This window comes from Oryzias latipes, chromosome 18, assembly GCF_002234675.1.
Source record: "Oryzias latipes chromosome 18, ASM223467v1".
Classification (NCBI taxonomy): Eukaryota; Metazoa; Chordata; class Actinopteri; order Beloniformes; family Adrianichthyidae; genus Oryzias; species Oryzias latipes.
In genome coordinates this window covers 21,091,346-21,119,182 of record NC_019876.2, presented here as the reverse complement: position 1 = coordinate 21,119,182, position 27,837 = coordinate 21,091,346, and the positions used below count along the sequence as shown (strand labels likewise).

At 39.6% G+C, this 27,837-nt stretch overlaps 1 protein-coding gene across 6 annotated transcripts; it reads left to right on the top strand.

Moving 5' to 3' along the window:
- Nucleotides 1-1,934: 1,934 nt before the first annotated feature.
- Nucleotides 1,935-23,689, top strand: clcn5 (chloride voltage-gated channel 5). Of its 6 annotated transcripts, none has more exons than XM_004079943.4 (17): nt 1,935-2,226; nt 2,827-2,976; nt 11,052-11,215; nt 14,328-14,427; nt 14,583-14,767; nt 15,797-15,919; nt 16,692-16,898; nt 17,414-17,494; nt 17,677-17,911; nt 17,992-18,167; nt 18,336-18,476; nt 18,818-19,004; nt 20,237-20,379; nt 20,461-20,610; nt 20,694-20,799; nt 21,197-21,413; nt 22,832-23,689. In XM_004079943.4, exons 2-17 carry the CDS (start codon nt 2,838-2,840, stop codon nt 22,920-22,922), a joined length of 2,445 nt encoding a protein of 814 aa, XP_004079991.1. In that variant the 5' UTR covers nt 1,935-2,226; nt 2,827-2,837; the 3' UTR covers nt 22,923-23,689. The 6 variants fall into 6 exon arrangements, with proteins under 6 accessions (XP_004079991.1, XP_011485944.1, XP_011485943.1 ...); XM_011487642.3 differs by having other exon boundaries at nt 1,938-2,226; nt 11,049-11,215; XM_011487641.3 differs by lacking the exon at nt 1,935-2,226 and adding an exon at nt 2,622-2,749.
- Nucleotides 23,690-27,837: the final 4,148 nt, after the last annotated feature.

Here is a 27,837-nt window from a genome sequence, read left to right as displayed (position 1 = left end):
CAACAAAACAACAAATTAGTGTCTGTAGGCAATGGCATGTCCAGCTGTAAGAAAAAATATGAAGGTTTAATCCAAATGAATGCAAAACAAAGCCCCGAAAATTGGTTATTTGATTACAGGCACTTGTACTAAAACAGTGTTATGACTTAATTTTGAAATACACTACTCAAAAATAATTAATGGTATTTTTCTTTGCACGAGTGCTTTTTCTATTTGGTTAGAATTTTAACGAAAGACATAAAAGTTCAATTTAATATTACTAATATTGAATGAGAAGAAACAAAGTTTTCATATTTATATTCATTGCCCAAAAAGATAGGAGAATAATAAAGAAAGACCCAAATAACAAAAATTGATAATGTCCATAGCAGGTATTTCCACCATTTGGAACATTGACAGCAACGTCTCATGCTCCTCATTGGCCTTATGATGTTGTTGAGCAAATGCGTTCCATTCCTATCTGTTCCTACATGCAGTTCTGTCAGGTTACTTCGGGGTGGGGTACAATCATGTAGTCTCAGACGTGCTCTATGGGGTTTATGTCGGGAGTCATTGCTGGTCGAACCATGTGAGGCACTCCGACTTCCTGAAGTTGAGCTGTGGCAATTCTTGCTCCATGTGATCGAGCATTTTCATCCACGAATAGAAAGTTAGGGCTGTGCTGGTGAAATTTGGGGATGATGATGGGTTTGGTGATGTCTCTGAGGTAAGAACGTGCAGTGACTGGGCCATCTACAAGAACCAAATCAGTTTGGAGCTGGCTGGTGATGTCTGCCCGAGACTGGCGAACCGCCTCCACCAAAGTGATCTCTGGGGACCATGTTGACATTGGCGTATCACAAAACCTCAAATTCTCCAACATCGGTGACGACCATCATTTCTATGGAAGGTCTTTCACACTCATCAGTGACCATTGCTGCATTGTCCAGGTCACGTGGTCTCGTGTCCACTGCAAAAGTTCATGGCAGTGTCATTGTGTCAGTGGAGTTGCCTGCAACGGTCGTCTGGCAATCATAGACGATTCCAAAAATGCATATATTTTTTAAAGTGATAAACATACTATTGACATGCGACAGCAGCAATGGCTATTTTTATTATTGTTATTTATTATTATTATTTGTTTAACAGACTAGAGTAAAACTCAACTGACAACTTTAAGATGCAGATTCAGATTATTTTCTTGTCATTCGTGTTGTCATCGAAAGTGCACCGCTGAACTGAAGTACCTCTCTCCGGCCACAACGAAACAGTTTCTATAAGCATCACAAGTAATTGAAAGTCATAAATAAGCAGGTCAAAACAGGTCAGTAATGCAAGTTCGATTTAAATAAAAAACACTACAATTTAACTATTTTTTCTGCCTTTTTAGTGCAGCAGAGAGTGATTTTTTTAAATACATAGTTACTCTAATATCGCAGTTCCAACAAGAAGAGGAGTTCGGACCACTGGCTGCATGTTCGGACAACAGCCGTTCGTAATTGTTGGTAGGGTGACGTCATATTGGTCATCTGTCGCAGTGTTTACATCGCTTAAGTCAATAAAGGTTGAATTGAAATTTACAAATGCACTAATCTTTTCCTCACTGATCGACCTATGCACCTCCACTTTAGTTTCGCCTTTGATAGATTATGTTTTCCTTTCAGTAGAGCATAGAAAATGACGAAGCAAAGGTAGTTTTATTTAGAATGCTAACGCAGAGAAAACGACAAAGGTATGGAAGTTTAACAGGAAATACACATTACAGACTACAAAATAAAGCTGCAGAGTTTCACTGAAAATAAATAAAATGCATACTTTTTTTAATTTAAACACACGTAGACACACAAACAAAGATTTAAGCTATACTTTATTCAAAATGAACTTTATAAGGAAAAAGGTCCGTTAAAATAATTGTTGAGGATGGAACCGGAAGTTTTGGGTTGTATGATAATTGTCGCTTAACAATCGTCTAAATAGCAGAATAAACATAAACGGTGGAATGAATACGAATGTTAACACTGTTTGACGGCGTTTACTTCCTTTTTAAACAACTGTTGTGTTTCGTGTCTGTACTTTTATTGAAACCAGCTGTTTTTCGTCCGGATAATGATGCTGAATTTGCACGTATCCGTTAAGTTTACACGGGTTCCTGCTGCTGACATAAGCGGGTCCCGCTGAAGCAGGCGGCGGGGCAAATCTGAAGTCACAAGACTTCCTGGAGCTAAGCGGTTGTTATCTCCTGTAAAGGTACGGTACAGCATTATTTTCACCGCTTTAGAACCATTTTTCTCCCTGTGAAATAAAAGAAACACATCAAAGACACGTAAACAGAAAACATGAACTACTAATTAAGTTAGTCTGGTGCTAAATCTAGTCTTCCTTTTTATATTTTTAGCTAAGCAGCACAGCACCAAACAACGACCAACAAATCAGCTTATTAGCTTCAGTGACATAGTTACTAGCTATAATATTTTTGAAGTACAGCCTCACGGCTTACTAAAAAGTAAAAGAGGAAATAAGGGGCGGAAATGGAGATAAAAACTTCCTTTAGTGAAGTTGAAGAGTCGCAACTGCTGCCTGCGTTGATCATCAACTTGATGATGTGGGTGTTATGGCTAGCTTTGGGGCCGATGGATTTACATTTGTGTCTTTTCTTTTAGAGAAAGCAAAAAAAAGTTAGAATCCTCCCCCCCCCCCCCCTTATTACTTTGAGTGACAATGTTCAGGTGGTCGAGCATACAGGGAAGACCTGTCCGAAACAATGACACAGGTATTGACAGCTTTAGCTCAAGCTAAGTTAATGCAGCGCGTGGAGGGTAAACATGCACTCTGTTGTGCTGCAAACAGGGTCCAGAACCATGGAGAACCCCGGATACCGAACCGGGAGCTATGATACCCTTCATCACTCCAGTGATGATGATGACGACGAGATGGTGGACATCGCAGGTGCCACGCTGGACTTCTCCACAACGGACGACATACCTTCTCTCAGCTCAGGTAAGTCCAGCGGTTGAACAAAAAAACACCAGCAGGACAGGTAGATAAACTTAGATAATATGTAGAACCAGAATAGACAAATACTGCACATGGTCACATTTTTATGGTTATTTCTTTAACAGAACTTAGCAGATATGGAATTGAGTGTTTAATCTGCTTTTGGTAACTTTGACCTTAGTTCACATGTCACTGCCGTCTATTTCAATGAAAAACGCCCACAGCTTCACTTTGGTTGGACATTGCTTGATTTAAGTATAAAGATGTTTAATCTATTACTTTAATGTTATATGCAATTTCAACTCCAATAATCTTTTGAACTATTATCAAACTGTTCCCAGTTGGGTTTTAATGAGGATTATTCCAATTTTAAGCAAAATCGAAAAACCTGTGTTGTTTTCTAGGACATAGGTTCTGCAGAGCGGCAGTAGTTCAGTAGAAATTTGCCTCTGAGTTGTGGGTGGGAGCATTGGTTCAGTGTAAGCCTTCCCATCATCCCTTTGTTTCCATGCTATTTTGCTAGCTTACAGCCCCTCACACCCCTAACTTAACACTCCGGTGCAACAGAAATGGGGAGTGCGTCGGAATGGATCGAAGCAGAAAGCTTGTGGCCTGCTGTAGTAGTTTTTACTACAAGCTTTTTACAACTGCATTTTGTTGTCTGCTCTTGATTCTGCACTATTTGAATAAAGAAATAAGCAGAAATGCAAATTTAACCTTAATTTTCTTTATGTCCGTCATTAGAAAATGCCACAAGAACCTTTTTAAAACTTAAAATTTTCTTTGGCAGGGGTCTTTAAGCAGCAGCGTCTGCCTACATATTCCTTTTTTTGCTATCTCATTATTTGAGTATTTCATTTTGGATCAATGTGTTCATATTCACCGTGTGAACATGTTAGAATTGTGTTGTTCCTCTGACATGTTGGGTTTTTGTTGACCTCATAATTGATCTAAACTCCAATGCTGATGTCATGTTACCGTCATTGTGTATGTGATGAACTCACACTTTTCTTGGTCTGATAAGCTGGATTTGACAGATCAGGTTATAGGAAATCAGAATTCAGAGTTCCTCTGGGATCTCAGAAGTTCTTGAGACTTCCCTCTGCTGTGCGTAATTTAGTTATTTGGATGGCTGATGACAGACAGCACGAGTTGGCAGCACATAAGACTTGCAAATAAACTGTTGGGGATTTCTTTTCAGCACAATGAAGTTAAAATATATTATTCGGAAGTTGCATTAAACACCAAGCACAAGCTACTTAGCATGCTGGGCTGACATGTGAGAACAATAACATGTCCCTGTTGAGAATGTTGTAGTTTAGATTCCATGAGAAACATTGATCATGACCGGAGATCCAAAAGTTCTGATTTGGAACCTTGACTCTTGCAGCGGCTTCCTGATGTTTCCCCGGTTACTGGTGATGTCATCACATTACTTCTCCACCTCCTAAAACAGCAGCCTTAGCACATAAGGGTTTCTTCTGAAAGAATTAAGTTTGTGACTCCACAGACTCTTTCAAGCAGGTGAAATCATGACTTAATTCATGATATTAGTTCAGGTTTTGCACCATTTCTTTGAATTTTTTATGTCTTTTTTTCATTGGACAGCTGCATGAGTTATGATTTCTCAGCTTTTGTGTATAATATAAAAACAATTATCTATGATTTTCATTGTAATAGTACACCCTAGCTGTGAAGTGAAACCGTGTATTTTTTATTTTTTTGTCATTTAAATCTCTTGATTGCTCTAAATCATTGACTGTATACTAAATAACTGGACGAATGGCGTGTGATGTCACCCATAGAAAATGCCTTGCTTCTGGTGTAGGTACAATATGTGTTTGTCCTGCCAGATCAGCACGGGGGATTGCAAATGGTAATGATGTCACACTACGGTAACGGCACTTGGACAAACTACTTGTAGGCTGTGTCTGAATTCCTACCCTACTCCCTAACTACTGAAAAACGATATAGTGCAGGACTACCTAGTGCCCTGGCTTTTCAAAAGCAATTGGGACACAATGCTCACTGCAGTTTTTTTTTTTAAACGGAAAAAATGTCACCGATTTCACGAAGCAGAAATCGAATCAATATGAGCGTTTCACTACGACTCTTGATGAATCCCCTGTGTTGTGATGTTGAAAATGCTGATTGATTATTAAAAACTACATTTAAACACATTTTTTTCAAAAATTGTTAAAACACAATTCATTGTGGTCTATATTTGCCATTCTAGTGAGCAGCAATGCGCACTGTTTTTTTTTTTCAGTGACTTCTGGGAAATTTGTAGGGCTCTGGATTTGAAATTGTAGATTCTGACAGCACTACAAAATGGCGAACGCAGTATGTAGTGAGGAGTTAAGGTCGAAATCCTTGTACAATTCATCCATGTTTCTCGGAATAACGAGAAAAAGGAAATAATGTGGCGTTCACACTAGGGGTGTGTATTGGCAAGAATCTGGCGATACAATACGTATTCTGATACGCGTCTCACTATACGATATTTATCTCAATATTGTGCCGGAACACATTTCTTTTTCTTTTTTTTAAGTATAACTTAGAAAAAACTCTACCTGAACATCAATACAATAGTAACAAACGTGTCAAATTCAGTTCATTTAATGATCACAATGTTAAACACTGCGACTGTAACGTATATATATAAGTTGCTATTACCTAAGCAAATGCATAGTGCTTTTATTTTGGGAACTTAAAACATATAAAGGGAACAGTCAACATTGTCTGAGTTCCACAACAAAATATTTGTCAGTATAAGAAAAAAAAATGAAATGAATGTGCCTCAACCAATAAGGTTCTAAAAGTATGATTAAGGAAATAAAGTGATGTTTTATTCCAATATTGCTTCTCCAGTACTTTTAACGGTGCTTCAAAAGTAAAGGGAAGAAAAACAAAACGTTGTGATAATGAGGCAGCATGACGGGGTGAAGGGGAGAGGTTTAAATGAGGCTATGATGCTTTATATACTTGACGGTCTGCACAGCACACCGTTTTCTCACACGGATTTCATTGCTCATCCCCACGACGTTGGCCTTTTTTCAGAGCATTGTACCCATCACTCTGATCCATTAGGTCGCTGAACTAGAATCCAATGCTGTGAGGTTCTGCAGAACTTTGGCCCGCTTGGCCAACATCATTTTGGCTGATGCTCCGTGCAATAGCCGCTGTGCAGCCGCACTGCTTCACTTGTTCTTATCTGAGTTGCTACAAAGCACCGCAATCCACGTTTTTTATGTTACTGGCAGCAACATGGCACAGAGTTTCGGTTTGGTACCCATCCCAAGGAAAAACTAAGTAGTACATGTCTCATAACAACACAACAAGCTGCTTCTCGCTGATATCTTGCTGTAGTTTTGGTGCGGTGTAGAGCTTCTTAAAGACGCTCATTGTGCTCTGCTGCCAACTAGCGGTCAGAGGTTTAGGTGGAAAACAAGAGTCAGACGCTGAAGGACGCTCATAAATAATTAAATAAATATCGTCCCGACAGCATTTTGAATCGATACTAGTATCGCCAAATGAACTATCGAAATATATCACAGAAACCTTTTTTTTCCAACACCCCTAGTTATCACTAGTCGCAAGCCCCTGTACCGATCTGGCTGAGTAACCGCTGTTTAGTTCTCAATAGAAATCAGTGGGATGTCTGCTTTTTGGGACCAGCCGGTACTTTCTATTTGGAAGGCGAGGGGGGAGGGGTTGTTCAGTACAGTTCTTATTTTACTGTCAATGTTCCAGATGAATGTCAGTGTATGATGGTTTGAAGTGGCCCAGCCAGTTTCCGAACCTCAGTCCTATGGGAAACCTACGGTGAAAGCTTAAATTCAGAGTTGCCAAGCAACAGCCAGGACATCATGATTTAGAAGTAATGTGCAAAGAAGAGCGATATGTTCCGAAACCTGCTCATCAACTACAAGAAATGTCTGACCTCTGTGCTTCTACTAAGTCTTTCCGGCTAGAGGGGGTGAATACTTATTTCCCTCAATAAAATGTGAATAAATTTGCATAAATTCTTTAAATTTGATTTCTTGATTTTCTTTGTGATTTTCTTTTTTCTTTTTCTATATATATGTATTTTTACATTTTTCGTTCTTATATAACTGCTATTCGTTATTTTACTTTTTTCATTTTATTTCCCAACTAATGACTAATCCGCGATGATCCAGTATAAACTGAGGGAAGTGACTTTAACAAAAAAAGTAACAAACAAAATAGAAAAGAAGTGTAGTCTGCTCCCGCACTTAACTAGCGAAGTGGACCGGCGGAGTGCGGATTTACAGGTTTTTGTTTGATGGGAGGGGGTTACATGAGCGGTATATGTGGGAGATTTAAGACTGCGATCCGTCCTGCAGCTCTAGGGGTACAAGCAACCGAAATCAGAACCGGGTCTAAAAGTGTGTGTCTGAGCTGAGCACAGCTCGGATCGTCAGCACACACACAGCGGTTTGAGCTTCAAAGCAGAAATGTCGCTCAGTCCTTAGAAAACATTCAAACAATCACGTGGATTTGTGTTTCCAGTCGTGTCCCGACTAAATAAAGGCTGATGTTATTCACAGCAAGCAGCACCACCCAAAGCTAATGTTGTTAGCCCGTGTTAGCATACTGCTAATCCTGGCTCCGTTCAGAAAAAGCACTGACCACACGGATTAAAATTCAAATGATGAGCGAACAGGTGTTTGATAATAACCGTAACATTATTAAAAGCACGTTTAGAAGATCGTCTCGTATTTTACCGAGCTGACATGTCAATGTATATAGCCGCTCGGCGCTGTTTAACATGGTTTTGTATTGAATTGTTACATTCAATAAAGTTTGAAAAAAAAAAGCCGCTGGCGGAATTTATATACTTCCGGTTTTCAAACCCTACTGCGCGTGTGCGAATGATTTATTCCGATGGAAAGTGTGACCTTAGTGAACGTTTTTATATTCTGAAAACATTTTTCTGGGTCCATGTACACGGTTGGATTCTAATCCGACCATTGATCCCATCAAGATGTTTTGTACATGTAACCGCGGCTTATGGTGTTGACTCACAACGTGGCGGGGGCGTGGCATCACGATGGTGGTCTCTCCATCGGGATGTCAGTCACCCATCACGATGGACGATGATATCGTCCATCGGCACAACCCTAATCCGAACCGTGAGTTTTGTGGTCCCACCCCTACTAAGACACTACCATAGTTATGAAACGATTTTTTTTTTTAAATACAGTGTGGAATGCTGGAGTTTCTTTAGGAAACAGCAGCCCATCTTTTCTGCAGTTTGAGTTTGGCTTCATATTTCTTAAATGTACATCATTCTATGTTGGATCGCAGGAGGAGCTGGCTTAAGATACTTGTGGTTTTGTTCATATTTCTCTTATTTGAAATGTTCACCTGAAAATCAACCGATTTGAAGCTTTAAACAAGGAGATACAATTCCTTATAAATGTGTACGAAAAAAATCCGTTCAGCCTATCCTCTTCCTCCTCAAACTTTGAGCCTATCGGTGTGTCAGCGTCTTGAGTGTCCTAGTCAAAGTAGGAGGTAACCTACTTACTGGAAGGAATCGGTGACGAGTTGAACTTGTAGGTTTTAAATGTGGTGATACGAGAGGAAAATGGGTTGGGAGTTCTGGAAAAAAGAGCTTGATGAGGAGGAATTAGTGGAGAATGGTAGGTTTCTTTGTTTTCTTTGAGCTGATGTCATTCTGTGCTATTCCACTTTCAGATGTCATTCCTGTGTAACTGGTTCTGTTTGAATCCAAGCCTCTCTATTTCCACACGTCTGTCTTGCTTTTGTATTGTATTAACTTTTTGATAAATGGGTGAATTTCCACTGCTGAGTGTGACTTTGTTGTGCTCTACTTAACCAGTTTAATCATTAATACCTTTTACAACCCACCATGTGCCGTGATTTGGTTCTTATCTTGACTGTTTGTGCTCAGCCTTTAAAGTGTCTTAAGTTCCATATGTGAGTGTGATAGAAAAATGAAATGTTCTTTGCTTTTGTGCATAGTGTTTTCTACTTCATACATCTTGAACTCTGTAAAGCACCTTGTGTGTTTTTGTTTTCCCAACAACTTGCAGTATCAGTGCTCTAAGAATAACTGTTCAAGCATGGAGCAGCTCAAGTCTAAACATTACAGACTTCTTAACAAAGCTGGTTTGTTTTGTGTATGTTTCTTTATTTCCTTCTGGCAGCAGTTTAGCTCAGGCGGTAGAGCAGGTCGTCCAACAACCGAAGGGTTGGCGGTGCGATCCCCGCTCTCCCCGGCCAACTGTCGCCCCCCCCCCCCGAGCGCGGCTAGTCTGCAGCTCACTGCTCCCCCCTAGGGAATGGGTCAAAATGCGCAGACGAATTTCCCCATTGTGGGATGAATAAAGTATCACTTATGTTACTTATTTATAGCCTCTTTGCTTTGTTTGAAAAAGCTTGTCTTTTCACAAAGTTCCAGACCTGCATTCTTTGTTCAAAGCTGCCAAATCTTTTATTTTCTCTTTAAAAAATGATCTACAATAGTCACACAAGCTCTGAAATTTATTGAGAATTTTTTCTTTCAAAAGATTTGCCCCTCAAATAATGTAAATGTATGAGTGAGGTTGTGTTTTGGTCTATTTGACTGCATTTGTACAAGGCTTTGCTGAGTCTGTGTTTTGACTAACATGAATGGGGTGCAAAGGGCAGGAAGAGTTGTGCTTAAAACATGGTTAGTTAAGATAGGAACCCTGCATCTTTACAGCAAACCGTTTAATACAATAGAAGGAGGCCACCATTTCTTTTTTTTCATTTTTATATATTATGGTTTTTCAACTCAAGCCGCTCCAACTCCAAGCATCTTTATTAACTCCATTCTTAGTTTTGGGCAGCTTGAAAACATACATGACATTTTTCAGTGTTCAGTTTCAAACTGTCTTCTTTTCTTCGACTGTTGTGTGTTCTTCGCTTCCAGTCTGTTGCAGTATAGATTCATGAAAAGGAACATTTGCTTCTTTTGTGGTCATTAATTTAATGTACGGTAATTATTATCCACAGACAAACTGTGATTGAACATGTATGAGGAACTGTGTATCTGTCTTTGACAGAAAAAAAATGTAAGAGGAAATTAGTTTGAAAAAAGGCTAATGTTGCCATTGAAATACATTTTGAACAATAAATAAAGTGTTTCTAATTATTGTGAAGTTTAGCATGTTAAAGTCCCACTCCAATGAAAACCGGGTTTTGTCCCGCATTAGTCTAAAGAAGGAAAATCTAAAAACAGGGGTGATAATGTATCAATGTAAATAGGAGAAATATAAAGTGTAAGAGAACGATCAGACTCTCCGTGTTTGATTTGAGCGGTGCTTCTTCTTCTTTATTGCTGTCAGCAGCAAAAACTGATACACACACCTATAGTGCCCTCTAGCTGTTGTTTGTGGGAAACGATCTCTAAAGGGCAACCTGTTAATAGGGAGAAAATAATGAATACGTGAGCCTATTTAAGTTTAAAAAAACAACAGTAAAAGTCGCACACCTATGCCAAAACACATGACTTATACTCAGAAAAATTCAATATGTTATAGAAAATAACAGATTTGTTGATTTTGGCTGAAAACGACATATTCATAACTAAAAGACCACTGGGGAACACTTTTGCAAAAAATGAACCTAATTATGTTTGATCAAATTTTGATTATTTTAGCACACACACACACAAAAGATGAAATTCAATTTTGCTCTTATTTATTCTTGCTAATCTAGTAAATCTGCTACTTCCAGAGGTAGTGCTTTCCCAAACTAAATATAATAACTATAGAAATTCATCTCTTTTGAAATAGAAAATGTCACATCAGCTTGTAAAAAGTAGTATAATCCAACAGGAATGTTTTATTTTGAAATGGGTTTACATATTATTGTGATTTTTTTTTTTTTTTTTTTTTTGAAATGTTAAATGTTCTTATGATGATTTTTTTTGTTTTTTTTCTCCCCCTTCAACCACTGAAGTCCAAAAATGTTACAGTTAGGCCTTCGAAATCAGTCAACTCAAATGACATGAGCTTCAGCATAAAAACCAAGTTTTTCCTTTTCTGTCCTTCTCCCAGTAGGGTTTGAGGGCCATAGCAGCAGAAGAGCTAGTACCAATGGAATTGGCCCAACACATTTAGTGGATCCACTGGAGGAGCCGGTGCCCGGACTGGGAACATATGAAGACTTCAACACTATAGACTGGGTCAGAGAGAAGAGCAAGGACCGGGACAGGCACAGAGAGGTACGGCGGACAGAGATGTCAAGAATCTACAGATATGAACAAAGCAGTTTCCTTACATTGTAAAGGTTATAAAACTTGAAGTACCTGCCTACAAAGAGCATAATAAAAAGCATCTTAACACTGCAGGACTTGACGTTCAAGTCCAGTCTTTCTGATCAATCAATCTTATGTTTTCACCAATATATAGTGCCCACTGGCATCAGGTCACATACAAGGAGTTGTATTACATTTTGTAGATGCTGTTCTTTTTTAAATCCCTCTGCGTTGGTGTGAAACAGAACTATGGCATTATTAAAAAATCCAAAATGAAAAAAGGTTTTTATATAAGAGTGCAGCTAGCTGGTCTCCATGGCAGTAGAAGTAGAGAATAGAGCAAAAGAGCTAGAAGTAGAAGAAAAACTAGAGAAGAACTGGACTCTCCTCTTTAAAACAGTCAGTTTGAGTCTAATGCAGTGTTTTTTAACCAGTGTGCCACGGCGTGGGAGATGGTCAGGTGTGCCGTGGAAAATTATCCATTCACTGATCTAAAAACATTTCCCATCTCCAGGATATCAGCTCTTTGTTCATCCAAACAGGCCCTGATAAAACACTGAGTACTTAGGAATATGAAAGATAATAACACACTTTTTTCTTTGTTTATTTGTATCTATTAAAGACACTTTGATAAGAATGACGGTACCGCGAATTAGACGCAGCTTCAGCTCTGTTTGCGGAAAAGTCCCGCCCCTTAACTGTCTCCACCAATCATTCTTGGACCCCTAATCATACGTCATCAGTCTGACCAATCAGAAGTGGTTAAAGTTTTCACTTCTTTGTTCCGATTTAAGCTCATAAAATCTGTCAGTTCCATCAAAAATATCAGCTAAAGGTCGCCTTTAGCGGTGTAGCTTTCCATGGGATCCAGAAGCAGAATGTGGAAAAAGTGTTCAAAATAACAAAGCTCAGAGAAGCGAGTTTGTCTGACATCACTCCATCTCCCATGATGCATTGTGTTAAAGTGACAGCATCTGTGCTACAATGAGTCTTCCCTGTTAAACGTCTTGAAACCACAACAAACACACATCAAACAGTTTTAAAATCTTCTTGATGAAATCAGAGGTCAACAGTTTAGTTCTCCTTCAAGGTTTGTGTTTATTAACAGCCAAACATCCCAGAGTTTGGTCCAAGTCATCTTTCTAACTGAAACACTTTTTCTAATAATGTCTGGATTATTTTTTATGTTAAACTTAAGGAGAAGTAATAACAACATTTAAGAAACAGGATGAAGGTAAAGTGGCCAACAGACACAATTAAACTAAATTAAAACAATTTAATTATCTAAAAAGAAATGAAACGTTTTTTTTTAAGTTTTCAAATACTTCATTTTTGATTAAGACAAAAGAAAAACTAATAAAACTTCATGTTCACTTTTTGTGTAGCTACAGAAAACATAAATATGTTAGGTTTTTTTTGTAAAATTTATCAAACATATTGTGATCAAAATTACAGTTGCCTTTGCACCAACATTTAAAAAAATATTAAAAAATAAATCCCTATTTAGAGAGAATATATTTATTTTTTTGTGAGGTTAAATAAAATTGCATGTTAATAAACTGAAGGGAAAAACAACTATCAGGGTAAAATTTTAAATAATTTAGTTAAATTATTACGGAAAACGAACTTAACTTGTGAGATTGCAGAGGGACTGAACATCAATACTGACTAGAGATTTTCTCCTTTTTTCATTTTTGGATGCTGGTGTGCCACAGGATTTTGGTCATGGATAAAGTGTGCCTTGGTTCAAAAAAGGTTGAAAATCACTGGTCTAATGCTATGTTCTCGCCGATTTCAATTGTGTGGTAAATTTGCGTCCTTCGCCTCTGTTTAGACCAGCGGTAAATTTGTTGCTCCACACTTGTCCAAAAATGTGTTCATAAACGTAACACTGCTTGGAGGAGAAGCTGTTGTCCAAAATTTTCAGCCTCACCTCTTAATGGAAGAAGTGTCTGTATTTACACTTCATGGAAGACAAAGATGATGTTGAGAGGGCAGCTTCATTTATTTTGAAGAGCTCTACAAAAGCATCGGTAAGCATTCCTCCGTGTCTGGGTTCATCAGTTCGGTGAGGTTCCTCAGGAACTGCAGGGGCTGCATAGGAATGAAAGCCGCTTTCAGCTGTACTTCTGTGCCTCTGCCCCAGTTTGATGATGTACTGTTTCGCTTTAGTTCGTAGAGTGAAAACATGAAAAGAAATTTAAGAGGATATTTGATTATTATGATTTTAAAACAAATAAGAAAAATGTGAAGTTCAGGAGAACGATCAGGTTTTCTTCCATATTTGTCTAGGACTCCATCCACTGATTACATAGTCAACACGTTAAGGACCAAAGCTGAGTTCCCAAACGGTTGAGACGTTCCAATTTTTTGTCACATTTCAGACGTTTGAACTTTCATGTTGGAATTTTCCCTGCACTGCTCAAAATGCGGTGTTGCCAGATCGCCGTGCCAACGCTCAAATTGTAGCACGGATGTCTGATCGCATCTCTACTTTGACTTGACGTTGAAACTACACGCCCCTGACGCACAAATCACATCTGGTGTTAACACAGCTTGACGGACCTTTGACTTGAAATTCTAACATTATATTTGATTTATGTTTTGCTAATGATTTATCTGTGGTGTTTTTTCCTGTGGCAGAGCTGACGATTGAATGTCAGAGCCTATTGACACCGGCAGGTTTGAATTCACATCAGGGGTTGTAGGTTTGGATAGTCTAGCAAAAGGTTTACGATGTGTCGTCACATCATGAACCAGTCTATTCTTGCTCAGTCAACAATATCAATAAATGCAGCTTCTACAACACATGAAAAAGACATGTTGTTCAGAACGTTTGTTAATTAGATTACTACACACTGAAATGTGTCTGATGCTGATGCCATGAAGACTCACTGTTCATAGTGATGTGTTATAGATGGTATTTAAGAAAAAAAAAAGAAAGCTATCTTAAAAACTGTAGATTGGAAAGAGTCTTTTTTTTAAAATCTGGTAACAAAGTGTAATGTATGAACTGCTCTCAAGGGTTTTCTCATCCGATCCTTACACTTCTTGATCTTTTCTTTCTGTGTTTGTCCAGATCACCAATAAGAGCAGAGAGTCGACTGTAGCGCTGCTGCACAGAATTAGTGATGCCTTCTCTGGATGGCTGCTTATGCTGCTTGTTGGACTCATGGCAGGTGTGGCCAACCGTCTCTTTCATAAATTTTGCATAAAACAGTGTGTTCAACTCTGTTAGAAACTTCTTTTTACTGTAAAACTGTTGATACAAATCTGACTTAGTTACTTTCATGAAGGTTTCCTGAGTCTAAAGCATGTTTTTTTCTTTCTGTAGGAGCCTTAGCGGGCGGGATTGACATTGCAGCCCATTGGATGACTGACTTGAAAGGCGGGGTGTGTCTCGTTGGCTTCTGGTTCAACCATGAGCACTGCTGCTGGACGTATAACGAAACATTCCAGGAGAGGGACCGCTGTCCACAGTGGAAGAGCTGGGCTGAACTCATCACAGGAACTTCAGAGGTCTGAGCGCGTCTCACTCATTCATTCATCATTCATTCATCTTCTTCTGTTTTGTCCCTTTCGGGGTCACGGGTCTGCCGGAGCCTATCCCGGCCACTTATGGGCGAAGGCAGGGGACACCCTGGACAGGTCACCACTCTGTCGCAGCGCCACAAATCACACACCCATTCACTCTCGCATTCACACCTAGGGACAATTTAGAGTTGCCAATTGACTGACCTATGAAGCATGTTTTTGGACGGTGGGAGGAAGCTGGAGACCCAGGAGAGAACCCACACATACTCAGAACATGCAAACTCCACACAGAAAGGTCCCCCATTGGTGTTCTGTTTCAGGTCCCCCAGCCGGGACTTGAACTGGGGGCCTTTTTGCTGTGAGACAAGAGCGCTAACCACTGCTCCACCGTGCAGCACCTCACTCATATCCACCATATTGATTGTCTTCTTTGGCTGCATATTTGATGCCCTCGATGACTTAAAGTAATCATAAATACTTAATTAAAAACCCAAACGAACTAAATGCATTCATATCTTGTATGTTTATTACATTTGTTTGCTGTTGTAACTAATCTGAGGAGAACATCTCTGGCACTTCCCTGTTCCATTTATAGGGTTGTAGGGGTGTTTGAAGCTTTAGTGGTGTCTAAAAATGTTTTTTTTTTCCATTTTCTTATAAGGGAGCCGTGGCAGCGTAGTGCTAGAAGTCCCTCCACCTGTATGGTGGTAAACGGTAAAACGGTAAAAACCGTTCTAGTGAGAAGACACATTTAAACAGATGTGTTTGGAGTTTAGATTTAGATGCCCCTCCCCATAGTGCTGAGGAGGGGCAAAGGAACAGTCAGCTGAAGGGAGGATCTGGGAACAGCCAGGCACTTGATGAGCCACAGTCAAGGAGTTTTAAATTCAGAAAAAAAACTCTGTTCTTATGTTCTTATGTTTGGATCAAAATATTCTCATTTCCAGTATAGAAATGTTTGTTTCTTTAGTTTGCTGAGGATCATGTGTGTCCTTTGTTTTATGTTCTCTCCAGGGTGCATTCCCGTACATAATGGACTACCTGATGTACATATTCTGGGCGTTGCTCTTCTCTTTCTTGGCGGTGACGCTGGTCCGGGCTTTTGCACCATATGCATGCGGCTCAGGAATACCAGAGGTGAGATGCAAAGTCTGCCTCTAATTATTTCCCTACTTTGTGAATATTTGTAAGCTTGTAGGTTGATATATGCATGATTTGATGGTAGGTAAGTTGTGTGGGAGCAAACCAAAAGCACAAAGTCTCAGAATCCTTTCTCTTTCAACCTGAAAAAAATAAAGTAAAAAAAATAATGTAAAAATAGTGTGGCCTGAGAATCCATATTAAACATCTGTATCACCCTATTTATTTTCTTTCAGTGGTACTTGTTTCTGCATTATGTATTTTTTTTCCCTTTTTTGTGTGTGTAATCAATCAATCAATCAATCTTTGTGTCGACTATAGCTCTGGGTGGGTAACTGCCAGCCTTTAGTATCAAATGCATCATATTTTTACGCTTTTGTTTTTTTTTGTTTATAGTACCCGCATTGTTTCTTTTTTTCGCTACTAAATATGTAATATTTATCACCATCATTTTCTGAGTAAAAGATACTAAAATGTATAAAAAGAAAACACTTTTACCATCAAATAGTATCTGCCACAAAGAAAATCTCTTGGTCAGATTGTAATCACTGGAGCAGGAGATCTTCATTTGTTTCATGAAAGATAAATCTCTAAAACACAAACTTAACTTCTTTTCTTTCTCTCTGTGTGGGTTTATCTTGTGGTCACACTCACAAAAAGACATTATACTTTAGCCTTTCTACAAAAAATGACCCCCAAAACATTCTCATTCTCTCTCAGAATGGAACGCTGCAGACTATTTCATTTTCTGTTGTGTTTGTCTCCTCAGATTAAAACCATCCTCAGTGGTTTCATCATTCGTGGTTACCTGGGAAAGTGGACCCTGATCATCAAGACCATCACCCTGGTTCTGGCCGTCTCTTCTGGGCTTAGTTTAGGGAAGGAGGGCCCTCTGGTCCATGTGGCCTGTTGCTGTGCAAACATCCTCTGTCATCTATTCACCAAGTACCGCAAGAATGAGGCCAAACGGCGAGAGGTACGATCTGGAGCCACGTGTGCTCGACTAAAACGTCAGGTTCATTTGATTGTTCGGGTTTCTCTAGCACCATGGAAACATGAGACTTGGGTAATATTGATTTTTTTGTTGTTGTAAAATTTGCAAGAATAAAAATATTTCTATAATAAAAAAAAGTGATGATAATAAGTCAAAACCCTTTTCCTAAAAAAAACCTATTGTTTCCCAGGCACTGCTCCTTCAGGCAGAAGTTAAAAAGCTTTTGTGCTTTTTTTTAGTCAGTATTTTTGAAGTAAAGTTAATTCAAGTCCTTCTTTTCCTTCACATAAAACCTCCACCAGTTGTTTACATTGTGAATCTTAACCGTAAAAATGAATTTCAGATAATAATATTCCTGTTCTATTCTTTGTTTTCCTACTACTCATTTAATACGACATCCTTCACATTTCCAGCAAACATAAAGACATGTATGAGTAATTCACACCTTTGTGTTTAAGAGTTTGTTCCAATGCTTTCTTCTTTTTGGTTTCTTTCAGGTTTTATCAGCTGCAGCTGCAGTGGGAGTTTCGGTGGCGTTTGGTGCTCCTATAGGAGGAGTCCTGTTTAGTTTGGAGGAGGTGGGGAGCTGGTGACATTGAGATGTTTGTTTTTTGTCACGTCTCATCACTTGTCTGAAAGTTTATTTAACACTGACCTTTGACAGTTGATAAATATGATCACAGCTGATGATTCTAGTTGTATTAAAGTGAACTTTTATGAAGGCTCATACAAAGACTCTCCCCTCCCCCGTCCCGTCTAGGTGAGTTATTACTTCCCCCTGAAGACGCTCTGGCGTTCCTTCTTTGCGGCACTGGTGGCAGCTTTCACTCTGCGCTCCATCAACCCTTTTGGGAACAGCCGCTTGGTCCTGTTCTACGTGGAGTTTCACGCTCCCTGGCATCTGGTGGAGTTGGCCCCTTTCATCCTGCTGGGTATATTTGGGGGCCTCTGGGGGGCACTGTTTATCAAGGCCAACATTGCCTGGTGCAGAATACGTGAGTACTGTGAGGACTTGTAAGAGTCCTGAGAGCTCTTTGAGGAGCATGCATTGATCCCTTCCCTGGTGTTTCTGCAGGGAAAACCACTCGCCTCGGCCACTATCCCATCATGGAGGTGCTGGTCGTTGCTGCCTTAACCGCTCTGGTTTCCTACCCAAACAGTTACACGAGGATGAGTGGTTCCGAGCTCATTTCCGAGCTGTTCAATGACTGCTCTCTGCTGGACTCCTCTCAGCTGTGTGGCTATGAGCAGGTTGGCGCCACAGTGCTGTCTGATTCAGAAGGATCTCAAAGCAGAAAGCCGTTTCTCATTTTGCTCCATAATATCTGTTAAGCTTGTGATTTCAAAAGTGGCTTTTCTGCCTTTTCTTTTGTTTTTTTGTTTCTGTCCTAACTCCTCCGGCTCTGCTGTGATCCTAAGCCAGCAAACATGTCAGAAACCGGAGCAGGAAACAGCCTTGCTGACCGGCCAGCAGGCCCAGAGCTCTACACGGCTCTGTGGCAGCTGGCTCTGGCGCTCATCTTCAAGATGATGATCACCGTCATCACTTTCGGCATGAAGGTGGGTTCAAGCAAATGTCCCCTCAGGTTCTTTAGCTATGACCTTAGAGTCTTTCTATAATTTATTTCCCTATTTTAATAAAACTATCTAGTTATTGTCAACCACTCAACCTCTTCTTGTTCCCCCTTAGCAGTTGGAAACCCCGTTTTATACTTTAAGTGTAACTGCAAAACAAAAAGGAGAAGCTAAAAGCATAACACTGACTGATAACAAAAGTTCCCACCCAGAGCACAGACTGAGGCTTTAAATGCGTCTTAATCTTCAGTCTTTTACTTTTTGACTCTGGCTCGGCTCGGTTGTCATAAAAATATGACAAACTTTGTTCTTCTGTGAACGTCCAGGTTCCTTCAGGTCTCTTCATCCCCAGCATGGCAGTGGGAGCCATAGCAGGCAGGCTGCTGGGCGTGGGCATGGAGCAGCTGGCCTACTACAACCACGACTCCATCCTCTTCAGGGGGTGGTGCTCTGCAGGGGCAGACTGCATCACTCCCGGGCTTTACGCTATGGTTGGAGCTGCTGCATGTTTAGGTGAAAATGGATGAGAGTCGGAGCAGAAGCTGGTCGGTGCTTTGCTTTGATGAGAAGCAAAGTTTAAAGATGGGAAAATGATTGCCGACACATCTTCTAGAGCAGCGGTCCCCAACCCCCGGGCGGCGTACCAGTCCGTGGGTCATTTGGTATCTTTTAGGCACGGAAAGAATGAATAACTTACATTACTTCCGTTTTATCTATTTCGGAATCTGAAAGATGTTTTATTTTGAAAAAATTGCCTGATTTTTTTTTTTTCTTTTTTTTTTTTTTTTTTCTCTTTACATCCGTCAATGTGACTCTTGGCGCAGACCAAGGAACTTTTCTCGGTCACGTGATAGGATACCACTAAAATAAAACCCAGGAGCTAGCAAAATTAGTAAAAAACAAACTTCTTTGGAAAGTTTCTTTGCCAAGGGGAAAATGCCCAGCCAGGAGATAGAAGAGGAGCCTTCAACTTACAAAAAAAGAAAGCTACATTTAATAGACAGCACTTCTTTTTTTTGCACCATGAGTGTGGAAAGGGGAGAGGATAATGATACCTGTGCGATGTACAATGTAATGCGCGTCAAAATAAAAGGTCAGGGTTCGTCTTGTCACGTCTATGTTGCTCTTTTATCGTACCGTTGCTACAATGATCATCCCACCACAACTTAAAGACCGGTTCGTGAAAACTTTGTATGACGTCATACCGGTCCGTGACGTTTCAATTCAATTCAGTTCAATTGTATTTGTATAGCCCAAATTCACAACAACAGTCGTCTCGATGGGTTCGTATCGGTAATTGAAAAAGTTAAACCTAAAATCAAAAGGATCATGAATACATAGAATTCAATAGGAAAATACTAAATTGAACTAACAAACAAAAGTTTAAAAGGTTGGGGACCACTGTTCTAGAGGAACAGCCAATGAGAATGTTTTACAGCTTTACTTGTAATATATGAGCTCTGGCACGGCAGATCTGAAAGGAATTGTTATTTAAAGACTAAAAAAAACACAATTCCACAATTCTGCTGCCCATTGCAGAGATTAAAGAGACGATGAATCATGGAGAAGTGCTGTGACTAAACGATTCAGATGCAGCTCCTGTTTCTGGCTGCAGTCAAAGTCAGATTATGGAATTTATTCCGACTGATTTAAAATCAACTTGGCTGCTTTTGCTTTTCTTTAAAAAAAAACAAAAAGTATGTCTCTGTACAGAAAGATCATTAGTTTGCCTCACTTCTGTTTAGGTGGAGTTACTCGCATGACAGTGTCACTGGTCGTCATCATGTTCGAGCTGACTGGCGGCCTGGAGTACATCGTCCCTCTGATGGCTGCAACCATGACCAGCAAATGGGTGGCCGACGCCTTTGGGAGAGAAGGAATTTATGAGGTGCAGCATCTCTCATTGATCTGAGTTGTTGTTTATTTATCAGTCATTGACGATAATTTTCCTTCCCATAATGTCCTTAAGGCTCACATCAGGCTTAATGGCTACCCATTTCTGGAGGCAAAGGAAGAGATTGACCACAACAGCCTGGCTGTGGATGTGATGACACCCAGGAGAGGAGACCCTGCGCTCACAGTGCTCACACAGGAGGGCATGACTGTGGGTGAGGTGGAGGTAAATGTTTCTAAAAACGCACAGCAACATCTCCTGCTTACCTTTGTGCCAAATCCCGACTTGGTTGCGTTTGTCACCTGCAGAGCTTGATTGAGAGCACTCGCTTCAGTGGCTTCCCCGTGGTCCTCTCTCAGGAGTCCCAAAGGCTTGTGGGATTTGTCCTCCGAAGGGACTTGCTCATATCCATTGGTCTGTATGCTGCGCAAGTGGAACACATACCTTATTCTTGCTTGATTTTACACCAAAATATATTTTCCTCAGTATCTCCCTGACCCGGATAGCTTCTGTTCAAATGAGAACACCCCCTCAGCCATGTTATTTGTGAACTCTGTGAACTTTCAGTATTGCCAAAAGTGTCCTGTATCTCATTCAAATTATTAAATTCAAGAGTTCCTGCCACTTCATGGACACAAGGGGCGTAAAATCCCACACCTTTGCATTGGAACTGATGTAACAAACATTTGTAAAAGAATGTCATTTGCATATATGTGTGTTTATTCATTCTACTGATTTTTTTTAATTTTGCGGGTATTTAGAATGGTTTGGCCTCTGTCTCTTATGTTTCTCAATCTACTCTGTTAACCAGACAACGCCCGGAAGCGTCAGGACGGAATCGTCAGTGCCTCCCAGGTGGTATTTACCGAGCACCTCCCACCGCTGTCTCCTGAGGCTCCGCCTCCACTGCCCCTCAGAGGCATCATGGACCTCAGCCCCTTCACGGTTACAGACCACACCCCTATTGACATCACTGTGGATATCTTCAGGAAATTGGGGCTACGCCAGTGTCTAGTTACACATAATGGGTGAGGGACTAATACATTGTTTGTTTTGTTTAGTATATTACATCAAATTACTGGTATCCATAAAACATTTTCTGATCTGAACAGCAAATGTCACACAAACACTTCACTCAATGCAAAACCTTTGAAAGATAACAAAGACCATTAAGAAGGCAAAACAAATAATAAACATTACATTTTAGAAATCAAAACAAAATTCCATAAACCAAAAGACAATTCCCAAAAGAATGAAATGAAATAATTCTAAAAATGTTCAGAAAACAAAAGTAATTTCAAAAGGAAATGTTAAAAACTGGAAAAGGTAGTTACTCCGGGACATCTCTGGCCATGGTGCAAAGGTAGAGCGGTTGACCTCTGATCGGGAGATTGCAGGTTTGATCCAGCTACTGCCCGCCCATGTGTTGAAGTGTCCTTGGGCAAGACACTGAACCCCACATTGCTCTAGGTGGTTGTTGGTTGGTGTCAGTGTTTGGCAGTGTTGTGTGTGTGATTGTGTGTGTGTGTGTGTGTGTGTGCATGGATGAATGGGACTGTGAGTGTAAAGCGCTTTGGATCTTAAAGGAAAGTAGCAATGTGCTAGATACCTTTCTGCTGCTTATCATTTCTCTGATGCGTAGTCTTTTTACACTTTTCCATCTCTGTCAATATTATTAAAGCTACCAGTGAGTCTTTAGCAGGAACGGACATTTCTCTTAAGAATCTTTGGGAAATGTAAAAAGGTGCTTCACCACAAAGCTGAGGTACTTCCTGTTGGGAAAACCAGATTTGTTTGAGTTTTATCAGAGGACCGTCATCCGTTTGTCCTCAGTTTTCTTAAGTGCACTATAAGGTGCACTTAAGCCTTCAATGTCTTCAAAAAACAGCAGTCCGCCTTATATTTGGAGTAATTGTGACTGTTTACTGATATTAAAAGTACACAGCGCTTATGTCCAAATGTTTGGCCGGGTGTTGAGCTGCATCAGTCTTTTTTAATGTGTGTTATAAACGAGAGTGGGAGTTGCATATATGGTAAATATGCCCATGCTTCTAATATGTAGCGGGTCACAAACAAGTTGCAGTTAATCATTTAACCCTTGTGGCGTCCTATGGGGTCAAGATGACCATTGACGTGTTCTCCCTACCGTGACAAAGGTGGAAAGATTTCATGTAATCCATGGACACCAGTGAAGATCACAAATCATTGAAGAAAAAAAGGTTCAGCCACTGTCTAGTGGGTCTAGATGACCCAACTCCCAACGTTAAAAGGGACTTATCTCTGACTATTTAAGTTTGCTCTATAACTCTTCTATTTGACATAAATTCAAAACTAGACCATTCGTTGATGGTGCTTCCTGTAGTGCAGAAAACACAGTATATCAACAAAGTATGAAATGCCTGAATATTCCTTTATATTTTGGTTTCTTTACCCGTTTGCTTTTTAGGAAACTGCTGGGCATCATCACGAAAAAGGACGTGCTCAAACACATGGCACAGATTGCCAACAGAGACCCTGACTCCATCCTCTTCAACTGAGCTTCATCGTCAGAAGAAGAAACGAGCTTTACCTCATCAAACCTGTGAAGGCACAGACACTTGATCTTCATTTGCACAACTGAACTATGGACAAAGAAATTTGTCAGTAATTTGGAGACATTTTTGGCTCCATAATGTACCACTCCAAAAACAAAACAATGCATTAACAGAGACTTGTTCAGATTATTAAAGGAAAAGAGTTTAAATGAAGATTATTTCACATTTTATTTTTGGCATTCTTGTTTCCTCTTTTTTCTTTTTTCAAAAGCTATTTGAATAGATGTTGCCATCAGCTGTCCTCTTTTTCCTGTGATTTTAACCTTCATTTTGCTTCTCCTGAACACTTGATACTAACATGAAGGAAGAGAAGTTGATGTCCCATGATGCATTGCAAGAACTTCAAAGGGAAGGAAGAGAAAATACTGGGAGATTTAGATAGTGGGGGGCATCCCCCTCCAGCTCAGACAGAGCCCCCGAAGCAGGCCAAGTGGCTCTGACGCAAAGGATCCTGGGTAAAGTGGTATGCACGAGTGTGCCGGGAGCAGTGCAGTCTGGGAACTCCCCATTCCTGCCTTTTCTTAGAGACGCTTGAGATTTGTTAAAAAAAAAAAAGCCTGGGAACTCTTCCATGTTTTTGGGCCTCTCAGACCGGCGGTAGTGATCAGGTTCCAGAAGTTTGTGGCGTTTCCGAGCTGCTGGAAGTAAGAATCGCAACAATTATTTATGTAAATGTGAAATGATTTGTCTTAGTAAATTATTCCACCTGAGTTGTCCGCCTCTTATGTCTTTTTGTTTCTTAACTTGTTTATTTGGGATGAAAGCAAAAAGTTTTGTTTTTATATGAACTAGTTAGTATTGTAATTATTACTGTAATTTAATTTAAAAAAAATGTATTTTGAAATGTACGATAACCTGTACTGAGAAGGCAGGGCAATATGCAGCAGAAAACCCATATGTGCACCAGAAGACCATGAAAGGAGCCTACAGGGATTGGAACCTCCTCACAAGAGGCAACAGGGAGTAGCCATTGTAAATAAAAAAAACAGGAGCAAATGAGTGTGACGTCACCCTTAGAAAATGGCTTTCTTCAGGCTCCTGTCCTGCCTGCATTTTTTTCACAAAATGGACAATGTTGGAGCCAGATGACATAGTTAGCAGTAATTGGTCCAAATTAGTTTAAGTCATCGCCAATCAGTAGTGAGTAGGTTAGAAGACCACACCCTTTCCATTGAAATCAGGCTCGGGAGAATCTGTCAAACGTTTTGAGTGTTCAAGACCACATACTTTTATTGAGGCATGAGATGATCAGTTTATAATATGAATAACTTCCACGACAGAAAAAATATGGAATAAAATTAGGATTAGCAAAAACATTTCTTAAAAAATGATTAGCATAGAAAGAATGGTTATTATGACAAATGGAATGTCTGAATAATAACGCTTTATTTCTCCATAGATGTCTATGGGATTTTGGCTTCTTGGAGCCGACGGGTACTTCCTGTTTGGAACGCCAGGGGGGAGGGGTTTCTCTGTCCAGCTCTCTTACAGTCAATGGGCTAACCCCCACACCAACTTGTAGCCTTTAAAATAACAAATTGATGCTGATCTGATGTTTCAAACATCAGCACGATCAGATCTGGCTGCATAAAATCCATTAGAACCCCTCTCACAGTTTAGTCATAACTCATTCTCAGTCTGGATCCAACTTTTGCTTCATCTTTGTATCCGTTTTCCTTTATTCACATCTGCTGCCACAAAGGCTTTGCCTAAAACAACTAGAATAATTGTGTTTTTCAAGTCATTGTAAACAGGACTTTACTCAAAGTGTTTTATCACATATGACATACTGATTGTGGTTAAAACGTAAACATAAACCAACATATCTTTCCCCTAATAATTTTGAAGAAAACCATATACTTTTAAATTCTTTATCAGAATCACTGAACAGCTATAATAACTGGTAAAACCAAATATATAATAACAGTAGGGCAACAGTTTACTTCAGTCTGCAGATGTTCCTGCTGTTTCCAGCTGGAGCTCATGTTTGGCCCCCAAAAGCTGTGCAGATGAGGTAGAGGAGGAGGAGGAGGAGGAATTGCGTTTTTTGCATAGTGTTTGCTTGTGGGGCATTTGATACGCCTGTGCCTGTTACATTTTCTGTGTGACTGTGACTCGTGTTTCAGTTTGGAGGTTTTAGAGAATGTGATGTTCATTGCAGCCGGATTGTAATGATTGAGCACATTCTTGATGGCCGTTCCTGTCTGCTTTCTGCGCCTTCACATGAGGCTCAGGTTACCGAGCCACTCTGAGGTTCCATGTTCTCACATCTCAAACACACACCCACACACACACACACACACACAAACAGCATTTGTGTCACAACCTGCTTTCTCTTCTGCTTGTTGTCTCAGAGTTTGGCTTCTTTGAGTCACGTCCTCCCCCGTATCAAGTTGTATTGCTCTCTGTAAATGTTAAATGCATTTCGAAACTGGAGGAACATTTTTGACAGGTAAACCAGTTCTTAATGTTTTCTAAGTATTAGATCCATCTCACCCACAGTTGTGCACTTTCTGTCATATTAATAAATATTGCTTGAAAGGGAGTGGAAGGAAGCGAACTTATATAATCCCACCCCAGTTCTACCGTAACCATTTTATTACATGATTTATCAATATCCGGTTCCTAGCTTTTATCAGGCAGAATTAAGAATGTTGAAATATCAATAAAGCACATGACAAAGATGAATTACTTCAATTATTTTGTAAAAAATAACTTTTAGAAATCAACATGGCAATGAAGTATCCAAAATATATGCAGATTATGTTACTTAAAAAAAGTAATTGTTATGATAAAAAAATAATACTATATCAGTAAAATAGACATAACACTGTTTCAGGAATTTTTATAGCAAAGTTGCAAAATTTGATCAAGTATCAAAAGTTAAAAATATGTGCAAAATTATGTTACATTAGGAAAAAATCATGAATCAATTTATCAATTTATTTGGAGCAAGTGAAGTAAAATCATTAAAAGTCAATCAATGTTACCATTTTTAATAATTGATTAATCTTTTGTTTTATTTTTTTTGTATTTTTTATGATAAAGTAATGCTGAGAAGAAAAATAAGAAGGGTCCATATTTTGTCGAATGACCAAGGTTGGCATTTCTTCTTTTACTGATTAACAGCCATACTTCTGGGTTTGAACTGTTAAATAAACTAAAAAGATGAGTCCATTAAAAATGAGGGGGAAGTGTGTTCTACTCTTACTCATTAATGTCTCACTTTTCAGAGATTCTTCAACAGTTTAAGATATTTCATGCTGACACGATAGTTTGTTTTCCACAAATGTAGATCTGAGTGCTTTGGTCTTTTCTGTTTAAACAATATTTCTTGATTAAAATATCCATGTGTGTTTTTCTTCTTGAATTGCAATTTCTATTTTTTTAGAGCTAGACAAATCCGTTAGGTTTTCTTCCTAGAGGTCTTTGTACAGTTTAGTTGCCAGTGAATCCTGTTTGATTACACAACAGTATAATTGCAAAGAGACTATTTATCAAATCCAAGAAGGATCCTGAAGCAAGGACAGTGTAGAGCACTGTACATTATTTTTACAACTCTCAGTTCTACTCTAGAGCAGTGTATATTTGTATGTCAGCAAAAGTCAGCAAAAGTAATAAAGTGCTGTTGAAAAGGTAAAGAGAGTTCAGGAAGGCTAGATTCTCTCTGAAGCTTACAAGAGAAAAACTCACAGAGATGAGAAACAATGGATCCAAAGACCAAGGACCCTTTAGAACTCATGCACTAAGATTTCAGAGCATCAATGCCGACAGCAAACATGGAAAGATGCAAATATGCACTTTACAGTATTTATGCTTTTTTTCTGAAATCAAAAAGTAACATTTCTACCATGAGATTCTTGGCTGCATCTCACCTTATGGAGAAGTTCGATGTATTTGTTCTGACAAGGCCACAGACTTCAGCAATAAAGATTGTCAAACACTATTAACAAAACATAGGATAAAGCCTGAGACATCTGCATTCAACCTGCCAGAGCAGAGAGAATGAACACTCAGTGAAATGAGTAAAAGCTGGTGTCACAGCAGATGCACAAAAGAAAATGCCACATAAGCTATTTACAGGCAAAGGGGCAAAGCTGCCCAAACTGCAGGGTTTTAGATCTGTGGGTTTTGCCTGCAAGCAAGAAAAGATAAACCTAGACTCCAAATGTGAGTGAGGAGTTTTCAGAATAACAAAAACAGCCCAGCTCTTCTGTTGCAGCATCCAGACATAGACAGGTTTAAAACCACACGCTGGTGAAATTCACAGCCAAGACCACCAAGAAAGAGCAAGTCACACAATAGACGAGTGTACTGAAAACGATGCTAAGTGTAGATATCCTGAGATCGCTAAAGATTGATTCGTGATAAAAGTGTGGAATGTAAACCAAATCCGTGATGGCTGGGATTTTTATAAGACTGTTTGTGTACAAGTAAAGCCAGTGAGACAACGACCACGAGGAACTGACCATGAAGACATCGGGGCACCTACAGGACTGATAGACTGACAATACGCGTGAAAAGCGTAGACAGTCCAGTTCAGAAAACAGATGGGTGGTTATCCATGGGTTAGATGGTGTTACGATGACAGACAGCGAAGAAAATCTTTAGAATAATTTATTGGAATAAAGATGCCTCCAGCTCTTCTCCAGTACTTGGGTTCAGTGAGTCCTTCACAGGACTCTCATAAGTCACCACAGAAACACACACACACATCTGCTGCTTTCTTACAAACCTGGTAAGGAGCATCATTTGGCCCAGGGGGCAATTCTTACCTGGAACCTCCTTTGGAAAAGGCAGGTATTTTTTCATCCCTATTAATACCTCATTTAAAACATGTCCAAATTTACATGACTTA